At 42.1% G+C, this 22672-nt stretch overlaps 1 protein-coding gene across 1 annotated transcript in view; it reads right to left on the bottom strand.

Annotated features, from left to right (window-relative positions):
- Positions 1 to 3514: 3514 nt before the first annotated feature.
- The window catches only part of LOC149470206 (metalloreductase STEAP4-like), a 36636-nt gene continuing 17478 nt past the window's right edge, over positions 3515 to 22672 (bottom strand). The window contains exons 4-5 of the mRNA XM_089666368.1: positions 21013 to 21177; positions 3515 to 4888 (exon numbers count right to left, since the gene is read on the bottom strand). Coding sequence (XP_089522494.1) covers positions 4658 to 4888; positions 21013 to 21177 — 396 coding nt within the window. The 3' untranslated portion in view covers positions 3515 to 4657. The remainder of the gene's footprint in view (positions 4889 to 21012; positions 21178 to 22672) is intronic.

Below are 22672 nucleotides of genomic sequence, written 5' to 3'. Positions count from 1 at the left end.
TTTTTTGGCAGGGGCGTTTTGTGGCTGGAAAAAAACCCAGGAGGACTAGCGGGTTTCTAGAGGAGGTTTTTAGCTGTAAAAACTCTTGAACGCTGGTAAGCAGGGTAAAAAGCAGCAAACCGGCGTTTTTGAGCAATTGTTTGAGCCAAAATTTTATTTTATTTTTTGTGTGTAAATGTTTAGCATTTACATGCAAAAAATAAAATAAAATTTTGGAAAAACGTGGCTAAACACTAATGCAAAAAGCTACAAAATGCAAAAACTTTTTTTTTTAATGCAACTTTATACAGCTAACGCAACCAGCGTTTTTAAAATATCCAGTGTGCATGAGGACATGTGTGCTGCTTTTACTAATAGATCTCTTTGCTTCTCATCCCTGCCCAGGCTGCCCTTCCTCAGTACATTTCAGGCGGGCAGTTTGGCCACTGAATGGTGATAAGTATCATAGGATACTACAGTTGCTGATCGCCATCATTACTAGTAAAAATAATAAAAAACAAAAAATCCCATCATCTATACTGCCATTTGTAAACGCTATAACTTTCACGTAAACCAATTCATTTACACGTATTGAGATATTTTCTAGCAAAGACATGTAGCAGAATACATTTTGGCCTAAATGTATGACGAAATTAGATTTTTTCAATTTTTTTACTGGACATGTTTAATAGCAAAAAGTAAAAAAATATTGTTTTTTTCTCAAAATTGTAAGGCTTTTTTTTTAATAGCGCAAAAAATAAAAACTGCACAGGCAATCAAATACCACCAAAAGAAAGCTCTATTTGTGAGGAAAAAGGAAGAAAATTTAATTTGGCTGCAGCGTTGCATGATTGCGCAATTGTCAGTTAAAGTAACACAGCGCCGTAATGCAAAAAATGGCCTGGTCAGGAAGGGGGGGAAATCCTCACGAGGGCAAGTGGTTAAAATATGATTAGTTTGGTTTGTGTTTTTTCCTGGCAAAAAAAACGCTTCCTGAAGTTAGCTATTTTTGTTTAATTATATATATATATATATATATATATATATATATATATTTTTTTTTTATTCTGTATATATATATGTAAATATGTTTTTAATATGTCGTTTGTAAGATTTTTAATAAACAAAAATTTACACTCATTAGTACTGAAGAAGTGGTTTGGATAAGTTACGGAACACTTTCAACATTTCAGAAGTCCATTTCAATGTGACCAACTACTAATGGCTATATCATGACTGGGATAAAGAGAACCTTCACAGACATACTTACAGGCATTTGTGTGCTGTGCTGATGATTTTAGGGCTCCTGCCACTGGGGTTGATATACTAAAGGCAAATTGCCTGTTATATAAGGAAACTTGCAGAATTTTCCCCAGAGTATAGTGAATAAGGTGAAGCTCTGCTGACTGGCGTTTTGCGTTGCGTTTTTGCCACTTTTTGCTTTTTTTTCATTCTTTTTTCATTTTTCTTGTTGCTAGGCAGATTTAAAACGCATCAAAAACTCATCAAAAAATGGCAAAAATGCACTTCATGCTTTTCTGCACCATTTCCATTGCAGTCTATAGAATCAGAAACGCAACTTTTTGCATTAAAAAAAGTTCCTGACCCTTTCCAAAAAATGCACCGGGTGAAAATGCAGAGATGTGAACGTGTCCCATAGGAAATCATGTTAAGTGGACCGTACTGCGTTTCTGCAAAATGCTGCAGAAGACACTTAGGAGTGAACCTAGGGTAATCTCTGGGGATAATTCCACTGTGCAACTTCCCTTGCAAAGTGAACAAGCTATTTGCCTTTAGTAAATCAACCCAGGCACAGTCAGCCCTCCCGTACTGTAGGCTCAGACCCTAATGGTGCAGCAAAGAGACCCAGGTCTGGCTGGGATCCAAGATGAGTCTGACTGGTCTGCGGGACCTGTACAAATCATTAGTAAGACCTCATCTGGAATATGCAGTTCAATTTTGGGCACCAATTCACAAAAAGAACATTGGGGAACTGGAGGAAGTACAGAGAAGGGCAACCAAACTGATAAGAGGCATGGAGGAGCTCAGCTATGAGGAAAGATTAGAGGAACTGAATTTATTCTCTCTTGAGAAGATTAAGGAGGGATATGATCACCATGTATAATACATAAGGGGGGATATGATCTCCATGTATAATACATAAGGGGGGATATGATCTCCATGTATAATACATAAGGGGGGATATGATCTCCATGTATAATACATAAGGGGGGATATGATCACCATGTATAATACATAAGGGGGATATGATCACCATGTATAATACATAAGGGGGGGGGGGATATGATCTCCATGTATAATACATAAGGGGGGATATGATCTCCATGTATAATACATAAGGGGGGATATGATCTCCATGTATAATACATAAGGGGGGATATGATCACCATGTATAATACATAAGGGGGGGATATGATCTCCATGTATAATACATAAGGGGGGATATGATCTCCATGTATAATACATAAGGGGGGATATGATCACCATGTATAATACATAAGGGGGGGGATATGATCTCCATGTATAATACATAAGGGGGGATATGATCTCCATGTATAATACATAAGGGGGGATATGATCTCCATGTATAATACATAAGGGGGATATGATCTCCATGTATAATACATAAGGGGGGTATGATCTCCATGTATAATACATAAGGGGGGATATGATCTCCATGTATAATACATAAGGGGGGATATGATCTCCATGTATAATACATAAGGGGGATATGATCTCCATGTATAATACATAAGGGGGGATATGATCTCCATGTATAATACATAAGGGGGGGATATGATCACCATGTATAATACATAAGGGGGGATATGATCTCCATGTATAATACATAAGGGGGGATATGATCTCCATGTATAATACATAAGGGGGGATGTGATCTCCATGTATAATACATAAGGGGGGATATGATCTCCATGTATAATACATAAGGGGGGATATGATCACCATGTATAATACATAAGGGGGGGGGGGATATGATCTCCATGTACAATACATAAGGGGGGATATGATCACCATGTATAATACATAAGGGGGGATATGATCTCCATGTATAATACATAAGGGGGGGATATGATCTCCATGTATAATACATAAGGGGGGATATGATCTCCATGTATAATACATAAGGGAGGATATGATCTCCATGTATAATACATAAGGGGGGGGATATGATCTCCATGTATAATACATAAGGGGGGATATGATCTCCATGTATAATACATAAGGGGGGGGATATGATCTCCATGTATAATACATAAGGGGGGGATATGATCTCCATGTATAATACATAAGGGGGGGGATATGATCTCCATGTATAATACATAAGGGGGATATGATCACCATGTATAATACATAAGGGGGGGGATATGATCTCCATGTATAATACATAAGGGGGGATATGATCTCCATGTATAATACATAAGGGGGGATATGATCACCATGTATAATACATAAGGGGGATATGATCTCCATGTATAATACATAAGGGGGGATATGATCTCCATGTATAATACATAAGGGGGATATGATCTCCATGTATAATACATAGGGGGGATGTAATCACCATGTATAATACATAAGGGGGGATATGATCTCTATGTATAATACATAAGGGGGGATATGATCTCCATGTATAATACATAAGGGGGGGATATGATCTCCATGTATAATACATAAGGGGGGATATGATCTCCATGTATATTACATAAGGGGGGATATGATCTCCATGTATAAATACATCAGTGGTCCATATAGTGAACTCGGTGTAGAGCTATTCACCCTGAGGTCATCACAGAACACAAGGGGGCACTCTTTACGTCTGGAGGAAAAGAAATGTAATCTCCAAACATGGAAAGGTTTCTTCACAGTAAGAGCTGTGAAAATGTGGAATAGACTCCCTCAAGAGTTGATTCTTTCCAGCTCAGTGGATTGCTTTAAAAAGGCCTGGGTTGTTTCTTATATACACAGAATATAACTGGATACCAACATTTATAGGTAAAGTTGATCCAGGGAATATCCGATTGCCTCTTGGGGGATCAAGAAGGAATTATTTCCCCAGCAGGAGCAAATTGGATCATGGTTTGCTAGGTTTTTTTTTTGCCTTCCTCTTGATCAACTGTGGGTATAGTATTATATCTTTTTTTTATGGTTGAACTGGATGGACTTTTGGCTTTTTTCAGTCAGACTAACTATGTAACTATGCTGCCCATTAGACTTGCACTGGCCTAGCCCCTTTTTTTTCACCAAGCAGGGTCTATCAGGTAAGCTGTATAGGCTCCATGATTTCTAATGGCGGTCCTGTAGCAACCCTACTAGCTACTCAACTGCTAATGGTTAGGAACAATATAACAGTTATTTTTATCATAAAGGTGCACTTTTTCTTTAACAAAACAGTAGAACATCAAATTACTGTATAAAATGTGTATCTCATAGCAGCCAATCAGGTGTCAGATCAGTTAATAGTTGGTATATGATTGGTAGCTAATGTTTCTTCTTTCAGTGCTGTATAGTCCCAGAGCATTATCTGGACAGCTCTTCCTAAAAAAGAGGTGTCAGGTATAAACTTGTCCTTCATCCCAGAAATTGTCCAGTGGATGGCTGAATCATTTTTACCCTGGTCTTTGTGATCTGGGTCCCATTAACCCTTGGCTTTGCTTTCCCAGCCCTGTCGTATTCTGGTGATCCTTTGGTCGATGCATGGAATGATGAGGATGAATTTCATGGCCAGCACGGCACATGGGATGATCAAGGAGATGACAAAGGCTGGGGGGAGATACCACCGGTAGAACGCATCGTAGATGAATCTGTCCCCACCGTAGACCAGTGTGTGTGCTGTGCAGAGGACCAGGGTCAGGTAGCCCAGTTTTGACTGCAAGGATAATGAGAAAAAAAAAGCATTTAGCAAAGCTGCAAAGAGACCCGATAAAGATATGACCATTGTGAGCTGTTATTTTCTTGTGAAATGTAAGAAAACCGCTAAATTCAGGAATCAAATACATACATACATAGGAGCTGTAGGAGTTTTTCTTGCCATATGATTTTATTAATGGCTAGTGATGGGCTGAACACCCCCCTGTTCGATTCTCGGTCGAATATTTGAACATAACGGAAGTTCAACCTCGAACTTCGAACAGAGGTTAGGGGACAATTCACTCAGTGGTATCTTACCCTATATGAGTACACAGCTACTAAAAACATTCTTTATTGTTTCAGCTGTCAATGGGGTTCCCACTGACAGCTAAATGTAAAAAGAATTGTCGGCATTGCCCGGCATTTAAAAATGTTTTTTATTAAATGCGTGGGGTCCCCCCCATCCATACCAAGCTCTTCAATGGGCAGGTCGGCAACTGGATATCTTCCTGCAGGTCAGCTTTAGAGTGTATGTAAAGCCATAACTTTGTTTTTCAGTTTTGGATAAAGTAGGGAATGGTTAAAGGAAACTCAAAAACTATTCCGTGCAGTTTAACTACACCCTTACTGCAAGGGTTAATTGTTTGTGATGTTGTTTAGGTCTAGGAGACATAGAATAGAAGATCTACTTACCCAATCCTCTGCTCCTCCATGCTGCTAGACCAGTCCCCGCAGCATCTTCTCCCCCACACTCCAGCGGTCTAGGGCCCTTACATCATCAAGACCAAGGCAGGGTCCATAGCCCAGCATGGGACGTGATGACGCCAAGGGACAGTCCACTGCTGAAGTGTGTAGGAGCACCGTCTGCCAAGGGAGCAGAAGATCATGTTAAAGTGCTTCTCTCCCCTAGACTAAACCACTTAATGTGTTACTAAACCCACAACAATAACATCAGACTGTATATGCAATAAAGCATGCTTGTTATACTCACTGTGGAACCTAAGGGGTTAATCCTCTGCATTGTGTAAAAACACTGTTTGATCCTGTCTTCTCTGATCCTCCCCTTCTTCCAGTGTCCCCCTCCTATCTCCTGATAAGACATATTGTGTGGAGTCACTCTGCACATGCTCAGTTTGGTGTGTATTGCTAGAGGTTTTTTTTTCTTTTCTTGGGAGAGTGCATGTGATCAGCACAGGGCCAATCAGCACTGTCCAGAGGTCAGGGGTCTTGCATCCTCCTACAAGAGAATGAAAACTCACCCCACAAGTTTTAACATGTGCTTGGATGGACACTGACAGAAGTCACAAGACTGCTCTTACTGATGATGAGAAAAGGTATTTAGCAGTTTATATTTACTAAAATAATTAAATTTTCATGTTCTGTGTACTGTGGGGACCAGATATAGTGAATGCAGGGTCCGGGGAGACCAGATATAGTGAATGCAGGGTCTGAGGAGACCAGATATAGTGAATGCAGGGTCCGGGGAGACCAGATATAGTGAATGCAGGGTCCGGGGAGACCAGATATAGTGAATGCAGGGTCCGGGGAGACCAGATATAGTGAATGCAGGGTCCGGGGAGACCAGATATAGTGAATGCAGGGTCCGGGGAGACCAGATATAGTGAATGCAGGGTCCGGGGAGACCAGATATAGTGAATGCAGGGTCCGGGAAGACCAGATATAGTGAATGCAGGGTCCGGGGAGACCAGATATAGTGAATGCAGGGTCTGGGAAGACCAGATATAGTGAATGCGGGGTCCGGGGAGACCAGATATAGTGAATGCGGGGTCCGGGGAGACCAGGTATAGTGAATGCAGGGTCCGGGGAGACCAGGTATAGTGAATGCGGGGTCCGGGGTTTAGTAACACTTTAACCCTTATAGTGCAATCACAGTCCCACCTAAAGGGATAATTTTTCAGTTTCCTAGAGTTGGTCTTTAAGACCATTTTATACTTCAATATTTTTATTGACAATTGGTTTACAGTGGTATGCATAGGAACAATAACATTTCCGCCCACATGGCGAAATGGTGAGAATAAACAAAGTCATGGAACATAAAAGCATATATATAAAAAAACAGCATTCTCACCAGGTAGCAAACATTCCAACAGACGATGGACAAGGGCATTGCCAGAGAAATTAACCACCAATATAAAACCCCAATTCAAAAGAAAAAAAGTTAAGAATAGGGAGATCGAGAGAAAAGATCTAGGATAAGACAAGGAGGAGAGAAGAAAAGAAAAAGACAAAAAAAAAAAAGGGGGGGGGGGGAAGAGGGAGAAAAAGAGAGTCAGCTGCGGCATTGTTTTGTTAAGCAATGGAGATACAGTCAGGTCCATAAATATTGGGACATGGACACAATTCTAACATTTTTGGCTCTATACACCACCACAATGGATTTGAAATGAAACAAACAAGATGTGCTTTAACTGCAGACTGTCAGCTTTAATTTGAGGGTATTTACATCCAAATCAGTTGAACGGTGTAGGAATTACAACAGTTTGCATATGTGCCTCCCACTTTTTAAGGGACCAAAAGTAATGGGACAATTGGCTTCTTAGCTGTTCCATGGCCAGGTGTGTGTTATTCCCTCATTATCCCAATTACAATGAGCAGATAAAAGGTCCAGAGTTCATTTCAAGTGTGCTATTTGCATTTGGAATCTGTTGCTGTCAACTCTCGAGATAAAATCCAAAGAGCTGTCACCATCAGTGAAGCAAGCCATCATTAGGCTGAAAAAAACAAAACAAACCCATCAGAGAGATAGCAAAAACATTAGGCGTGGCCAGAACAACCGTTTGGAACATTCTTAAAAAGAAGGAACGCACCGGTGAGCTCAGCAGCACCAAAAGACCTGGAAGACCACGGAAAACAACTGTGGGGGATGACTGAAGAATTCTTTCCCTGGTGAAGAAAACACCCTTCACAACAGTTGGCCAGATCAAGAACACTCTCCGGGAGGTAGGTGTATGTGTGTCAAAGTCAACAATCAAGAGAAGACTTCACCAGAGTGAATACAGAGGGTTCACCACAAGATGGAAACCATTGGTGAGCCTCAAAAACAGGAAGGCCAGATTAGAGTTTGCCAAACGACATCTAAAAAAGCCTTCACAGTTCTGGAACAACATCCTATGGACAGATGAGACCAAGATCAACTTGTACCAGAGTGATGGGAAGAGAAGAGTATGGAGAAGGAAAGGAACTGCTCATGATCCTAAGCATACCACCTCATCAGTGAAGCATGGTGGTGGTAGTGTCATGGCGTGGGCATGTATGGCTGCCCATGGAACTGCTTCTCTTGTATTTATTGATGATGTGACTGCTGACAAAAGCAGCCGGATGAATTGTGAAGTGTTTCGGGCAATATTATCTGCTCATATTCAGCCAAATGCTTCACAACTCATTGGACGCCGCTTCACAGTGCAGATGGACAATGACCCAAAGCAGACTGCAAAAGCAACCAAAGAGTTTTTTAAGGGAAAGAAGTGGAATGTTATGCAATGGCCAAGTCAATCACCTGACCTGAATCCGATTGAGCATGCATTTCCCTTGCTGAAGACAAAACTGAAGGGAAAATGCCCCAAGAACAAGCAGGAACTGAAGACAGTTGCAGTAGAGGCCTATCAGTGCATCACCAGGGATGAAACCCAGCATCTGCTGATGTCTATGCGTTCCACACTTCAGGCTGTAATTGACTGCAAAGGATTTGCAACCAAGTATTAAAAAGTGAAAGTTTGATTTATGATTATTATTCTGTCCCATTACTTTTGGTCCCTTAATAAGTGGGAGGCACATATGCAAACTGTTGTCATTCCTACACCGTTCACCTGATTTGTATGTAAATACCCTCAAATTAAAGCTGACAGTCTGCAGTTAAAGCACATCTTGTTCGTTTCATTTCAAATCCATTGTGGTGGTGTATAGAGCCAAAAATGTTAGAATTGTGTCGATGTCCCAATATTTATGGACCTGACTGTATATCTGATCCATGGTTCCCACGTTCCCTCAAATCTAGATTCATCATTATTGACAATGCTAGTTAACTTATCATTTACCATTATCCAATTAAGTTTTTGTTTAACCCCGTCTAGCAGAATCAATGATTGTCTCCAACTTCTAGCTATGGTAATACGTGCCACCAGTAAGAGGTAATGAATTTTTTTAGTCGATTTTTTGGAAACGGTAGTAGGTCTGCAGGTTTACTATTCACCTTAACGAGCATGTGGTCAGTTCAATGAGTGAATTGGTCAATGGGTGAAATGTTATTATATATAAAAAAAACACAGGCCACATCATCATGATTACTATTAATTAAACTAAGTCCTACCTTATAGTCCAAATAAAGACAATTATGTCATAATGACGAGTGCTCTGCAAGACCATGATTATACAGTATAATTAAAAATGGTTTGCAACATTAGTGGTGTAGACACAATCAAGCAGGAGCATGCATGGCTGTTTTTCCACCCATGCCCATGATGTTGTAATGGCTTGTGGTTAGAGAGTCTTGAGGAGCAATGTTAATTCATATAGAGGCCTAAGTCATAGAGTAGGACCGATCTGATTAGAAGCTGATTAATCCATCAGCATGATTTTGGAAGGAAGTCTTCAAGAACTTCAGACAAGCTCTGGTGGGACTTTCAGTGGAGGGGTAATGCGCTCTCTCACCACACATCTATCTCATTAGATTCTTAAGGCTGAACTTTTATTCTCTCAATTTATAAAATAATGAAGTGATAATCAAACTAAAAATGTAAAGTTGTCCCTGTATATATAGAAAAAAATTTCTAACAGCCAGGGGCGGACTGACTATTCGAGCACTTGGGCACTGCCCGAGGGCCCGGGGTCAGTAGGGGGCCCCATGAAATGCCCCTGGTACCTTTTTTATAGGCTTTTTTGAGTGTGGGCAAGGACACAGGGGCCCCATGATCCCCTATTGCCCGGGGGCCCCATGAGTTGTCAGTCCGCCCCTGCCTACAGCATAGTGCAAAGGGAAATCATATCAAATTAGGTATAGAGGAAGACCACCAGGACCGTCTTGAGCACACAGCTTTCCAATTGTTTCAGATAAACCAGAAAGTCTGAGGTGACCCCTCTCTTCTCATTATAGTATACTGTAGAATTTCTTAAAGTCAAAAATCCTTCCACTTGCAGACCAGAGAGAAACTCTACTATAATGAGAGGCGAGGGATCACCTCAGACTTTCTGGTCTATCTGAAACAATTATAGAGCTGTGTGCTCGAGTTGGTCCTGGTGGCCCTCCTCTATACTCAAGTTGATATGGTACTCCTTTGCACCTCTCTCATTATAGTAGAATTTCTTAAAGTCAAAAATCCTTCCACTTGCCGATCAGAGTGAAAATACAGTATGCTATAATGAGAGGAGAGGAATCACCTCAGACTTTCTGGTTTATCTGAAACAATTAGAAAGCTGTGTGCTCGAGATGTTCCTGGTGGCGTTTCTCTATTCTCAGTTTGATATGATAATCCTTTGCACTTCACTGTAGGTAAATGTTGCTTTATTATACTGAGCCTACTTTCCATTTTTAGTTTGATTTATCACTTATTTATTTTATGAGTTAACAGAATAAAATTTAAGTCCTAGGGATCTACTGGGAGAGATGCACATCGCCCCTCCTGAAAGTCCCAACAGGGCTTGCCTGAAGTTCTTGAAGGCTTCTTCCCAAAGTCATGATGATGGGTTAATCAGCTTCTAACCAGACTGGTCCTACTCTATGACTTAGGGTCTATATTCAAATCAACACTACTCCTCGAGACTCTCTAATCACAAGATATTACAACCTCATGGGCATGGGTGAAAAAACAGCCTTGCGTGATCCTGCTTGATTGAGGCTATACCAATAATGCTGCAAACCATGGACAAGTATACTGTATAATTATGGTCTCGCATAGTACCTATCATTATGACATAATTGATTTTGCACTACGCTGTAGGTAAATGTTGCTCTAATATACTTTGACTACGTTCCATTTTTAGTTTAATTTTCACTTTTTTTTATTTTATAAGTTGATAGAATACAAATTAAGTCTTAAAGAGGAGTTACAGTGAAAATGAACAAAAATAAAAGCCAGCAGCTATAAAAACTGTAGCTGCTGACTTTTAAAAAACAGACACTCGCCTGTCCCTCGATTCCGCGGTGTCCCCCCCCCCGGAGCCCGCTTCACCAGCCATCATGTGTTCCCGGCATCAGCATCTTCAGTGTGGGCACCGGGCTGTGACAGCTTGCGGCTTTACAGCCGGGTGCCCACTGTGCATGTGCAAGTAGCGCTGCACTGTCTGAATGGTCCCGAAGTCTTCTGGGACCTGTCACATGTCCCAGAAGACTGCGGGGAGTGAGGAGGGAGGGACAACTTCTGCTTCCAATCGTCTAGGTAATCGCAGCAGAAGTGGGAGCAGGTACCTGCCAATTTCGGGTACCCGCTCCCCTAAGGTGCCAATCCTTAACGGGGAGTGGGGGGCCAGTCCTTAAAGCGGAACTTCCCCTTCCCACAGTCTGATGGCTGACTGTCCCTCGACGTCCTCATGTCCGGTGCAAGGGGTGTATATAATGTGGAGACCAGTCTAGCTGCGGGGAGGAGCGGGTAAGTATATCTCCTTTTCTTGTTCCCTTAGACCCAAACAAGCAATGAAAGTGTTACTAAAACCAGGACCCTGCATTCACTATATCTGGTCTCCCCGGACCCTGCATTCACTATATCTGGTCTCCCAGGACCCTGCATTCACTATATCTGGTCTCCCACAGTCCATACAACATGGAAATGCAATTAATTTAGTAAATATAAACTGCTTAATACCTTTTCTCATCAGCATTTAGAGCAGTCTTGTGACTTCAGCAGAGCACTGGTTAAAGCTTGTAGGATGAGTTTTTTAGGAGGATGTGAAATCCCTGACCCTCTGTCTGGATAGTGATGATTGGCCCTGTGCTGATCACATGCACCCTCCCAAGAAAAAAAAAAATACTCTAGCAATAAACACCAAACTGAGCATGTGCATGTGACTATGGCTTCAGTCTGTATCAGGTGGTCATTTCAACAAGAGGAGGGACAGAGAAGACAGGATTACACAGCTTTTTTACACAATGCAGAGAATTAACCCCTTAGGTTCCACAGTGAGAATAACAAGCTTGCTTTACTGCATATAAAGACTGATTTTACTGCTGTGGGTTAAGGAACACTTTAACCCTTGCAGAGCTGGCATAACCCCATTGCAAGAGATACTTTTTTATTTGTCTGGAGTATGGCTTTAAAACATCCGCATGGCAATTTTTTTTTTAACATAGAGGGGATGCAAAAATGATAAAAGTTGGTGCTCTATATATAGGTTGTTATTCCATTATCAGGAAAGGAAATTAAAGTGTTAATTGGTTGTATTAGTGATTTAAAAAAGATCCAGCAGCAACTTGCCAGTTCCAGAAGACCCTATTTTAAAATGTTATTGTACTTTTTAATTAGGTTGAAGTTCCTAATTGAATTTAAAAAAAAAAGCTGCATCATTTGTTATACAATATTCTTTCGAGACTACACCGAAATAAAGAGCAGTGTACCGATACAAACTTGTAACTTCTCAAATACCATTTAAGGGAGTTTTACAGTCTTTTTAAAAGGAAAATATAAAAATTGGTTAATATTATTTTTCTATATTTTTTTTGTTATAAATGAAAGTTTTACACTTTTAAATAATGTGTATACAATCTGTATTGTACTAATTATTGTTGATTTTTGGTTTTCGTTTACAGACTGGATGAGAATTGGTAAGTGTGTCCCTTCCCTGGTTTAATTGTCTGTGCAGTTATATTGAACATTTTGAATGGCGTTCTGCATATGGACAGGGGTAGAGGCCAGGGGAGGATGTAACATTAACCACTTGAGCTCCTGAGGATTTACCCCCCTTAATGACCAGGCCTCTTTTTGCTACTCGGCGCTGCACTAATTCAACTGATAATTGCGCGGTCATGCAATGCTGCACCCAAACGAAATTTACGTCCTTTTTTTCACACAAATAGAGCTTTCTTTCGCTGTAATTTGATCACCTGTGCGCTTTTTATTTTTCACGCTATAAACAAAAAAAGGACAAAAATGTTGAAGAAAAACAATATTTTTTACTTTGAGCTATAAAAAATATATAGTAAACTCAAAGTTGGTTATAAATTTAGGCAAAAATGTATTCTGCTACGTGTTTTTGGTAAAAAAATCCCAATAAGTGTATATTGATTGCTTTCTGTGGAAGGTATAGCGTCTACAATCTATGGTATAAATACTGCAATTTACGCCTTTTTTCTGCTATACAGCGCTGCGCTAGTTTAACGGACAATTGCGCGGTCATGCAATATGGTACATAAATGAAATTTACATCCTTTTTTCCCCACAAATTGAGCTTTCTTTCGGTGGTATTTGATCGCCTGTGCGGTTTTTATTTTTTGCGCTATAAAAAAAAAGTCTGACAATTTTGAGGAAAAAAAACAATATTTTGGACTTTTTGCTATAAAACATGTCCACTAAAAAAAAATGCAAAAATCAAATTTAGTCATAAATTTCTGCCAAAATGCATTCTGCGACATGTCTTTGCTAAAAAAAAACCCAATACGTGTAAATTAATTGGTTTACGTGAAAGTTATAGCGTTTACAAATGGAAAGATACTGGGATTTTTAATTTTTATTTATACTAATAATGGCGCCGATCAGCGACATATGGCGGCAATCAGAGACATATGACGGCGACCAGCGACTTATGGCGGGACTGCGGCGAACATTTTGACACTGGGGGGGGAACTGACTTGGGGTCACTAACATCCCCAGTGACACCAATACAGTGATCAGTGAAAAACACCACTGAAACTGTACTAATGTCACTGGGGAGGAAGGGGTTAACATTTTTAGAATTTGCTGTGTAAGGGGAGTGTTTTACTAGGGGGCAGGGGTGTGTACTGGACGGGGGAGGGAGGGGGGAGCTGATCGAGGGAGAGCAGCTTGTCGGCGAACTGTCACAGAGCAGGGCTGTGTGTAAACAATGCAGCCCTGCTCTGTGTCAGTGATCACCGCTCATCGCGGGAAAACGGCTGGTAAAAACCGTCCGTGACCCGGCGGCGGAGACCCGCTGCTGACACCCGCGGGACAGGTAGGGCGGGCGCCTGCCTCGCGCACGCCCCCTACCTGGCTTGAAGGCGGCCGTTTTAAAACGTGCTTTTGCCTACGAGCGCCGCCCTGCCTCCGTTTATATGCGGTGGCTGGGCGGCAAGTGGTTAAAGCGTTACTAAACCCAGGACCCTGCATTCACTATATCTGGTCTCTCACAGTACAAAGAACATGGAAGTGCAATTATTTTAGTAAATAATACCTTTTCTCATCAGCGGTTAGAGCACTCTTGTGACTTCAGCAGAGCACTGGTTAAAGTTTGTAGGAGGAGTTTTCTTTCTGCTCTAGGATAATGCAAAACCCCTGACCTCTGTCTGGACATCGCTGATTGTCCCAAGAAAAAAAAACCTCTCTAGCAATACACACTAAACTAAGCATTCACATGTGGCTACAGGTTCAGTCTGTTTTATCAGGTGGACATTTGAACAAGAGGAGGAGCAGAGAAGTCAGGATGAAACAGCTGTTTTACACAATGCAGAGGGTTAACCCCTTAGGTTCCACAGTGAGTATAACAACCATACTTTATTGTATATACAAACTGATTTTACTGTTGGTGGTTGTAAGGTGGTTGTAAAGCCTTACGTTTTTTACCCTAATGTATTGTATGCATCAAGGTTAGAAAACCTTCTGTGTTCAGGCTCTCCAGACCCTCCTTATACTTACCTGTGCCCCATAGTGATCCAGCCCTGTGCCCGAGAGCAGTGACTTTCTCTGCTCTGTCCCTCCTCACAGGGCAGACCGGTAGCAGCAGGACTGGTTCCCACTACTGTCACACAAACTCTGTAATAAGGGAGTTGGGGGAGGCAAGATCCGCTGTCTGTGTCTAGTGACGCATGCAACGGGGCTTGGGACCAAACCTGCAGGAGTTCCCCCATAGGGAGCGGCTTCTTATGGGGACACTCGCTAAAGAGCAGGAGCCAGGAGCACTGGTGGGGGACCCAAGAAGAGGAGGATCAGGGTTGCTCTGTGCAAAACCATTACACGTGTTTGTTATTTTAATGACAAAATAAAACTTTACAATCACTTTAAGCCTCCTTGGGGATGTAACATTACCACATGTGTATTAGAAAACCCTTTCAGGAAGTTTAAAAAAAAATCTGGGACTCTAACAATATATGGCTGGGCCACACAGTATATTAAAAGTATCTGTGGGGGCCAAAGGTCAGTTTTATAAATAAATGACCCCCAACATTGTACCTTCTTACATCAAGGTCCCCATCAGAGCTCCCCCCTTTACACCAGGTCACTCACATTGTCCCACCTTACATCAGGTTCCCACATTACATCAGGGTATTCATCAGAATCTCCCTTATATTAGGGTCCCCATTAGAGCCCCCACTTTTCATTAGGGTACTCATAAAACCCCCCCTTACATTTGATTGAAGCAGAGACCATAGGCAGACTCTGCTTACCTGAATCTTCTGCAGGCCGGATAAAATCTTGTAGCAGGCTGAATGTGGCCCATAGGACATAGTTCAGAGAGTCCTGATCAGGGGCGGACTGACAAATCATGGGGCCCCCGGGCAATAGGGGATCATGGGGCCCCTGAGTCCTTGCCCAAACTAAAAAAAGCCTATGAAAAAGGTACCAGGGGCATCTAATGGGATCCCCTACTGACCCTGGGCCCTCGGGAAGTGCCCGAGTTTCCAAATGGTCAGTCCGCCCCTGGTCCTGATATATGAAAAGCCCTTGAGGGGACCATTTGTACCAACACTCATGTTACGTTTGTGAAATGGAGTGTGTCATTTCTCTCTGATGATGTCATGCAGTCCTCCAGTGATGTTTTTCTGCAGACCCTTGCCCCATTCAGGGAATTAGCCTTTAGTATTTTTGGATAAGCAAGTACATAACCACCATGTCTCCTGAAAAAGCATATTCTATTTGTGAAACTCTTAGAGAATTTATAATATCCAATACAAACATAGAAGAGTGACAGCAGAAAAAAAAAACAAGTGGTCCATCAAGTCTGCTCCATTTAAATATTTATACATACACGGCTCGAAAAAATGTAAGGAACACTTTTTAATCAGAACTCCTGGGATATTGATCTGGTCAGGTAAGTAGTAGAGGGGGTTGTTAATCAGTTTCAGCTGCTTTGGTGTTAATCAAATTAACAACAGGTGTACTAGATGAACAACAATGAGACAACCCCCAAAACAGGAATGGTATTACAGGTGGAGGACACTGACATTTTTTTCCCTACTTTTCTGATTGTTTTTCACTAGTTTTGCATTTGGCTAGGGTCAGTGTCACTACTGGTAGCATGAGGCGATATCTGAACCCTACAGAGGTTGTACAGGCAGTCCAACTCCTCCAGGATGGCACATCAGTACGTGCTATTGTCAGAAGGTTTGCTGTGACTCCCAGCACAGTCTCAAGGGCATGGAGGAGATTCCAGGAGACAGGCAATTACTCTAGGAGAGCTGGACAGGGCCGTAGAAGGTCCTTAATCCATCAGCAGGACTGGTATCTGCTCTTTTGTGCAAGGAGGAACAGGATGAGCACTGCCAGAGCCCTACAAAATGACTTCCAGCAGGCCACTAGTGTGAATGTCTCTGACCAAACAATCAAAAACAGACTTCATGAGGGTGGCCTGATGGCCTGATGTCCTCTAGTGGGCCCTGTGCTCACTGCCCGGCACCATAGAGCTCAATTGGCATTTGCCAATGAACAACAGAATTGGCAGGTCTGCCAGTGGCACCCTTTGCTGTTCAGAGATGAGAGCCGTGGAGAACATTATGTTGCCTGTAATATCGTTGAGCCTGATGGTTTGGTGGTGGGTCAGTATTGGTCTGGGGAGGCATATCCATGGAGGGACTCACAGACCTCTGCAGGCTAGACAATGACACCCTGACTCAAGTATCAAGATGAAATCTTTGGACCCATAGTCAGATCATACCCTGGTGCAGTGGGTCCTGGGTTTCTCCTGGTGCATGACAATGCCTGACCTCATGTTACATAGTTACATAGTCTGGCTAAAAAAAGACAAAAGTCCGTCCAGTTCAACCATAAAAAAAAATTAATAATCCTACACCCACAGTTGTTCCAGAAGAAGGCAAAAAAACCAGCAAAGCATGATCCAATTTGCTCCTGCAGGGGAGAAAATTCCTTCCAGATTCTTCAAGAGGCAATCGGATATTCCCTGGATCAACTTTACCTATAAATGTTAGTATTCAGTTATATTCTGTGTATCCAAGAAAGAATCCAGGACTTTTTTAAAGCAGTCCACTGAACTGGCCAGAACCAACGCTTGACGGAGTCTATTCCACATTTTCACAGCTCTTACTGTGAAGAAACCTTTCCGTGTTTGGAGATTCAATTTCTTTTCCTCCAGATGTAAAGAGTGCCCCCTTGTCCTCTGTGATGACCTCAGGGTGAATAACACCGAGTTCACTATATGAACCACTGATGTAATTATACATGGTGATCATATCCCCCCCCCGGGGCGGACTGACCATTTGGAAACTCGGGCACTGCCCGAGGCCCCGGAGTCAGTAGGGGGCCCCATGAGATGCCCCTGGTACCTTTTTCATAGGCTTTTTTGAGTTTGGGCACAGCAAGGACACAGGGGCCCCATGATCCCCTATTGCCCGGGGGCCCCATGAGTTGTCAGTCTGCCCCTGATCCCCCCTTAATCTCCTCTTCTCAAAAGAGAATAAATTCAGTTCCTCTAACCTTTCCTCATAGCTGAGCTCCTTCATACCTCTTATCAGTTTGGTTGCCGTTCATGTGGTGAGAGTATGCAGGCAGTTCCTGGAGGATGAAGGAATTGATACCATTGAATGGCCCCCACGCTCACCTGACCTAAATCTAATAAAACACCTCAGGGATATCATGTTTTGGTCCATCCATTGCCACCAGGTTGCACCTCAGACTGTCCAGGAGCTCAGTGATGCCTTGGTCCAGGTATCGGGATGAAATCTTTGGACCTATTGTCAGACCCTACGCTGGTGCAGTGGGTCCTGGGTTCCTCCTGGTGCACAACAATGTCCAGCCTGACGTGGTGAGAGTATGCAGGTGGTTCCTAGAGGATGAAGGAATTGATACCATTGAATGGCCTCCACGATCGCCTGATCTAAATCCATCTGACGCCACCAGGTTGCAGCTCAGACTGCACAGGAGCTCAGTGATGCCCTGGACCAGATCTGGGAGGAAATCCCCCAGGACACCATCTGTCATCTCATTAGGAGCATGCCCCGACGTTGTCAGACACGCATACAAGCATGTGGGGCCATACAAACTACTGAGGACCATTTTGAGTTGCTGCAATGACATTTCAGCAAAGTGGACTAGCCTGCTGCATCATTTTTTCATTTTGATTTTCAGGGTGTCTTTGAATTCAGTCCTCTGTAGGTTGATCATTTTCATTTAGATCAAACAATGGGGTATCCTTACGTTCCTAACACATTGCCCAGTCCATATCAGTATAGATATCCAGCATGATATTCTTCCCCATTGAGATCTGATGTGTTTTCAAAGTGTTCCTTTAATTTTTTTGAGCAGTGTATATATGTCAAGCGCTGTGTAAATTGTCAGTGTTATATCATGTGACAGTATGAAAGGCGAGGTGATCGATGGATGCTATGTGTCACCTCGCATGTGTTCATACTTGGGAGTTTAAGGTGGAGTCCACGCTGGGTTTTCTGGGCCACTATGGTAGAGGTGATTCCGGACCTGATTTTGTGGTCCACTGATAACCACCAGCAGGTGGTATAAAAAAGTAGGAAAGGAGCAAGAAGCTGCTCCTGGCCCCGGACTCAGAGAGCCATTCCCGAGAGAGCTGTGTATGAAAGTGTGTGTTATACGAACAAGAAAAAAGGTTTGCTTATTGTTTCATTTTTGTTGGTGACGGGGAAGCCCTTCACCAGTGAGAGAGGAAAACTTCGGTGTTTAGTTAGTGCCTGGATGGCAGGGGTTTATTTTTCTGTTTTTGTTTGTTTTGATATTTTGCAACCTTTGAATAAAACCGACGACCAGTCAGATTTTAAAGAGCCTGTTGTGCGGACTTTCTTTTTCCCAGGGAAGGTGATCCCCCACCTGAGCTAACCCCACAATAAATACCTGTAGTAAATAAATAAGATAAATAAATGTAAGTTCTCTGAAACTGAACACAGTATTCTAAATGAGATCTAACTAAAATCTCATAGTTGAATATTCCAGTATTGATATTTTGTAAATATCTGATGGGATATTATTATAAGGAGGTTACATATGTAGCTGCTCATCCTATTACATTTTATGCTTAAATGTTAATAAATATGATTTTTAGTAATGGGAAAAGCTGCTGTATATTTCTTTCACATTAAATATCAGATTGTACATTAACCCGTTGCCACCCACATAGCACATACTGTACGTGCGGTAGGAAATAGGTGGGCTTTAACACTCATACATTGTACTTATGCATCTACAAGCAGCTGAAGCTTCTGTGCTGAGAGCAGGGGCGGACTGACCATTTGGAAACTCGGGCACTGCCCGAGCGCCTGGGGTCAGTAGGGGGCCCCATGAGATGCCCCTGGTACCTTTTTCATAGGCTTTTTTGAGTTTGGGCAAGGACACAGGGGCCCCATGATCCCCTATTGCCCGGGGGCCCCATGAGTTGTCAGTCCGCCCCTGGCTGAGAGCGCCCACTGTGTGCTCCCAGCACATACACCAAGCTGTCTAAGACAGCTCACAGTCCCCACTAATGACTGGTAGCTGGTGAGACCGGATCATGTGACCACTGTGACAGCCAACCACAGTGGTCACATGATGGCAAAGAGCAGAGTGACAGAAAGATGAGCTCATCTCTGTGCTGCTTCTTCTTTCACTGTCCAGTCACAGGCTGGGGAGGGTCCAGGTTGACCTGAGCTCAGAGGAAGTGAGTTGAATGATGCTGAGGACATCTAGTGGCAGAAAAAATGACTGTGGGGGAAATCTCTGAACTGAAGGTGAATATTGCAGCAAAAAAGGTTGTCGTTATTTTGACTTTTCCTTTCCTTTTGCTTTCTATCTTGTTAATTGTTCTCATTTACAAAGTAGTGTTAACCAGACCAGGAAGTGAAAAAAATATATCTAGCAGAGTCCAACAGAGGTTTGATGGAAAGCTATCCATCCACTAGACCCAAAAAGAACAATCTTACTTTCATCAGTCCACAAAATGTTGCGCCATTTCTCTTTAGGCCAGTCAATGTGCTCTTTGGCAAATTGTAACCTCTTCAGCACGTCTTTTTTTCAACAGTGGGACTTTGCGGGGGCTTCTTGCAGATAGCTTGGCTTCGCATAGGCGTCTTCTAATTGTAACAGTACTCACAGGTAACTTTGGACCTTCTTTTATCTTCCTGGAGCTGATTGTTGGCTGAGTCTTTGCCATTTTGGCTATTCTTCTATCCATTGGAATGGTAGTTTTTCGCTTTCTTCCACGTCTTTCAGGTTTTGGTTGCCATTTTAAAGCATTTGCGATCATTTTAGCTGAGCAGCCTATCATTTTCTGCACTTCTTTGTATGTTTTCCCCTCTCCAATCAATGTTTTAATCAAGGTACGCTGTTCTTCTGAACAATGTCTGGAACGACCCATTTTCCTCAGAATTTCAGAGAGAAATGCACTGTAACCAGCATGTACATCATTTGCTGCCTTCCTTCCTTAAATAAGGGCAATAATTGCCACCTGTTTTTCAAAGAATGAATGACCTCACTAATAGAACTCCACACTGCTATTATTTTGAACATGCCCCTTTCAATGAGTGATTCAATTACACAGAATCAGCAGCATGCATGTCATGACTGTTGGGTCTGTTGGATTTCTATTACTCTACTACACCTGCTAGTAAATTATTTGCCATGTAGAATTATCATTTCTACCAAAAACAGTGATTGTTCAGGTTAGTGATGTCTGACTGCTATTATTTTGAACACAACTGTGTGTGTGTGTATATATATATATATATATATATAAGTTAGAGGTTTGAAGTCTCTGACTTAGTGGAAAGCATCGTATATAATTCACACTCACCTGTACGAAGCGGAATTCCCGCCAGTTAACAGCATTGCTGACTGATGGCAGCGAAGTAATGCCCAGTAACACATAGAAGAAGAATCCCAGTATACCCAGTGCCACATAGGAGTCAGAGAGCCAGGCATAGTAGTTCAGGAATTGATACGTGGTATTGGATTTAATCTGCAAACCAAACACAAAGTAACTTTTTTTTTCCACTTATCTCTATTAATAGCATTAAACTGAGTTTACATTAGATTACATTTAGATTCCATTCAGTGCTACAAGCGCAGCATTGCCGGTGCCTGTGTCTCCGGTATTTGCCTAATAAGATAAATCATTTTAAGCCTCTTTGTAACTTCCTATTTATATTTTGCCGTTATTTATTTCCTGCAAACTAAGACTGTAGATGAGTTTATTTTCATAGGTTCTAATTCATTTTAAAAGGTATTTTAAGCCAACTGTAAATAAAGTGGGATTTTCAAATTAGGCGTAGTAATAACACCACTTCCTGTTGTACTCAGATATCCACTGCAGACCAAAAATCCATTTTAAATGAAGGTTCATTTTAAATCCCCAAAAAATTAAACATGAAAGTTTATGAAACTAAAAAAAAATATATATATTTTGTAAACCCTGACAAGGAACTTCTCTTATTTGCTCCCTTTTGGTCTGTTTAATATACCATTGAAAGCATTTTATTATATATGATTGGTGCAAAAACGTACATTTATCTTTCCATAAATCTAATACTTCCTGTGCTGCACCAGTACATTGTTCCCAGCTATTTTTGTGGACTACAGAATACAAATGTGCACAATCAATTTGTTTTGTTCTGTTTCACATTCATTCATTAAGGAAATAATTTAATTTAGTCATAATCAGGCCCGGACTGGGACAAAAAATAGGCCTGGCATTTTAGACTGAATGGGAGGGTGTTCGCAGGGGAGTTTAGTGACGGAAAATTCATGGTGTCCTCCGCACTGTAATTTAAAGGGGCACTGTGATATAAAGGGTACTGCACTGTAAAGGGGCACTGTATTGATTGCAGTGCCCCTTTATAGTGCAGTCCCCTTTATATTACAGTGCCCTTAGAAATCTAATTACAGTGCCCCCTATATATTCAGCAAAGAGACAGCCCAATCCAGCAAAGAGACATCCCAAATAGCAAAGATACAGCCCAATCCAGTAAAGATATACTGTGTCCCTATATAGCAAAGAAACAGCCCAATCCAGCAAAGAGACAGCCCGATCCAGCAAAGAGACATCCCCATATAGTAAAGAAACTGCCCAATTCAGCACAGAGACAGCCCACCCAGCACAGAGACAGCCCATCCAGCACAGAGACAGCCCATCCAGCAAAGAGACAGCCCATCCAGCAAAGAGACATCCCATCCAGCAAAAAGACATCCCATCCAGCAAACAGACATCCCATCCAGAAAGAGACAGCTCATCCAGCAAAGAGATAGCCCATCCAGCAAAGAGACATCCCATCCAGCAAAGAGACAGTACATTAAGCAAAGAGACATCTTTTCCAGAAAAGAGACAGCCCAAACAGCATCGAGACAGCCCATACAGCTAAGAGGCAGCCCATACAGCTAAGAGACAACCCATACAGAGTGTGCCTGCCAGTGAAGGAGAAAGGCCTCTGTTGTCCCTTCAATGCTGCTGTGTCTAC

This window comes from Staurois parvus, unplaced genomic scaffold, assembly GCF_062004578.1.
Source record: "Staurois parvus isolate SC_StPar_1 unplaced genomic scaffold, SC_StPar_1.0 ptg000051l, whole genome shotgun sequence".
NCBI classification, from domain to species: domain Eukaryota; kingdom Metazoa; phylum Chordata; class Amphibia; order Anura; family Ranidae; genus Staurois; species Staurois parvus.
This window is presented reverse-complemented; position numbering and strand designations above follow the sequence as displayed.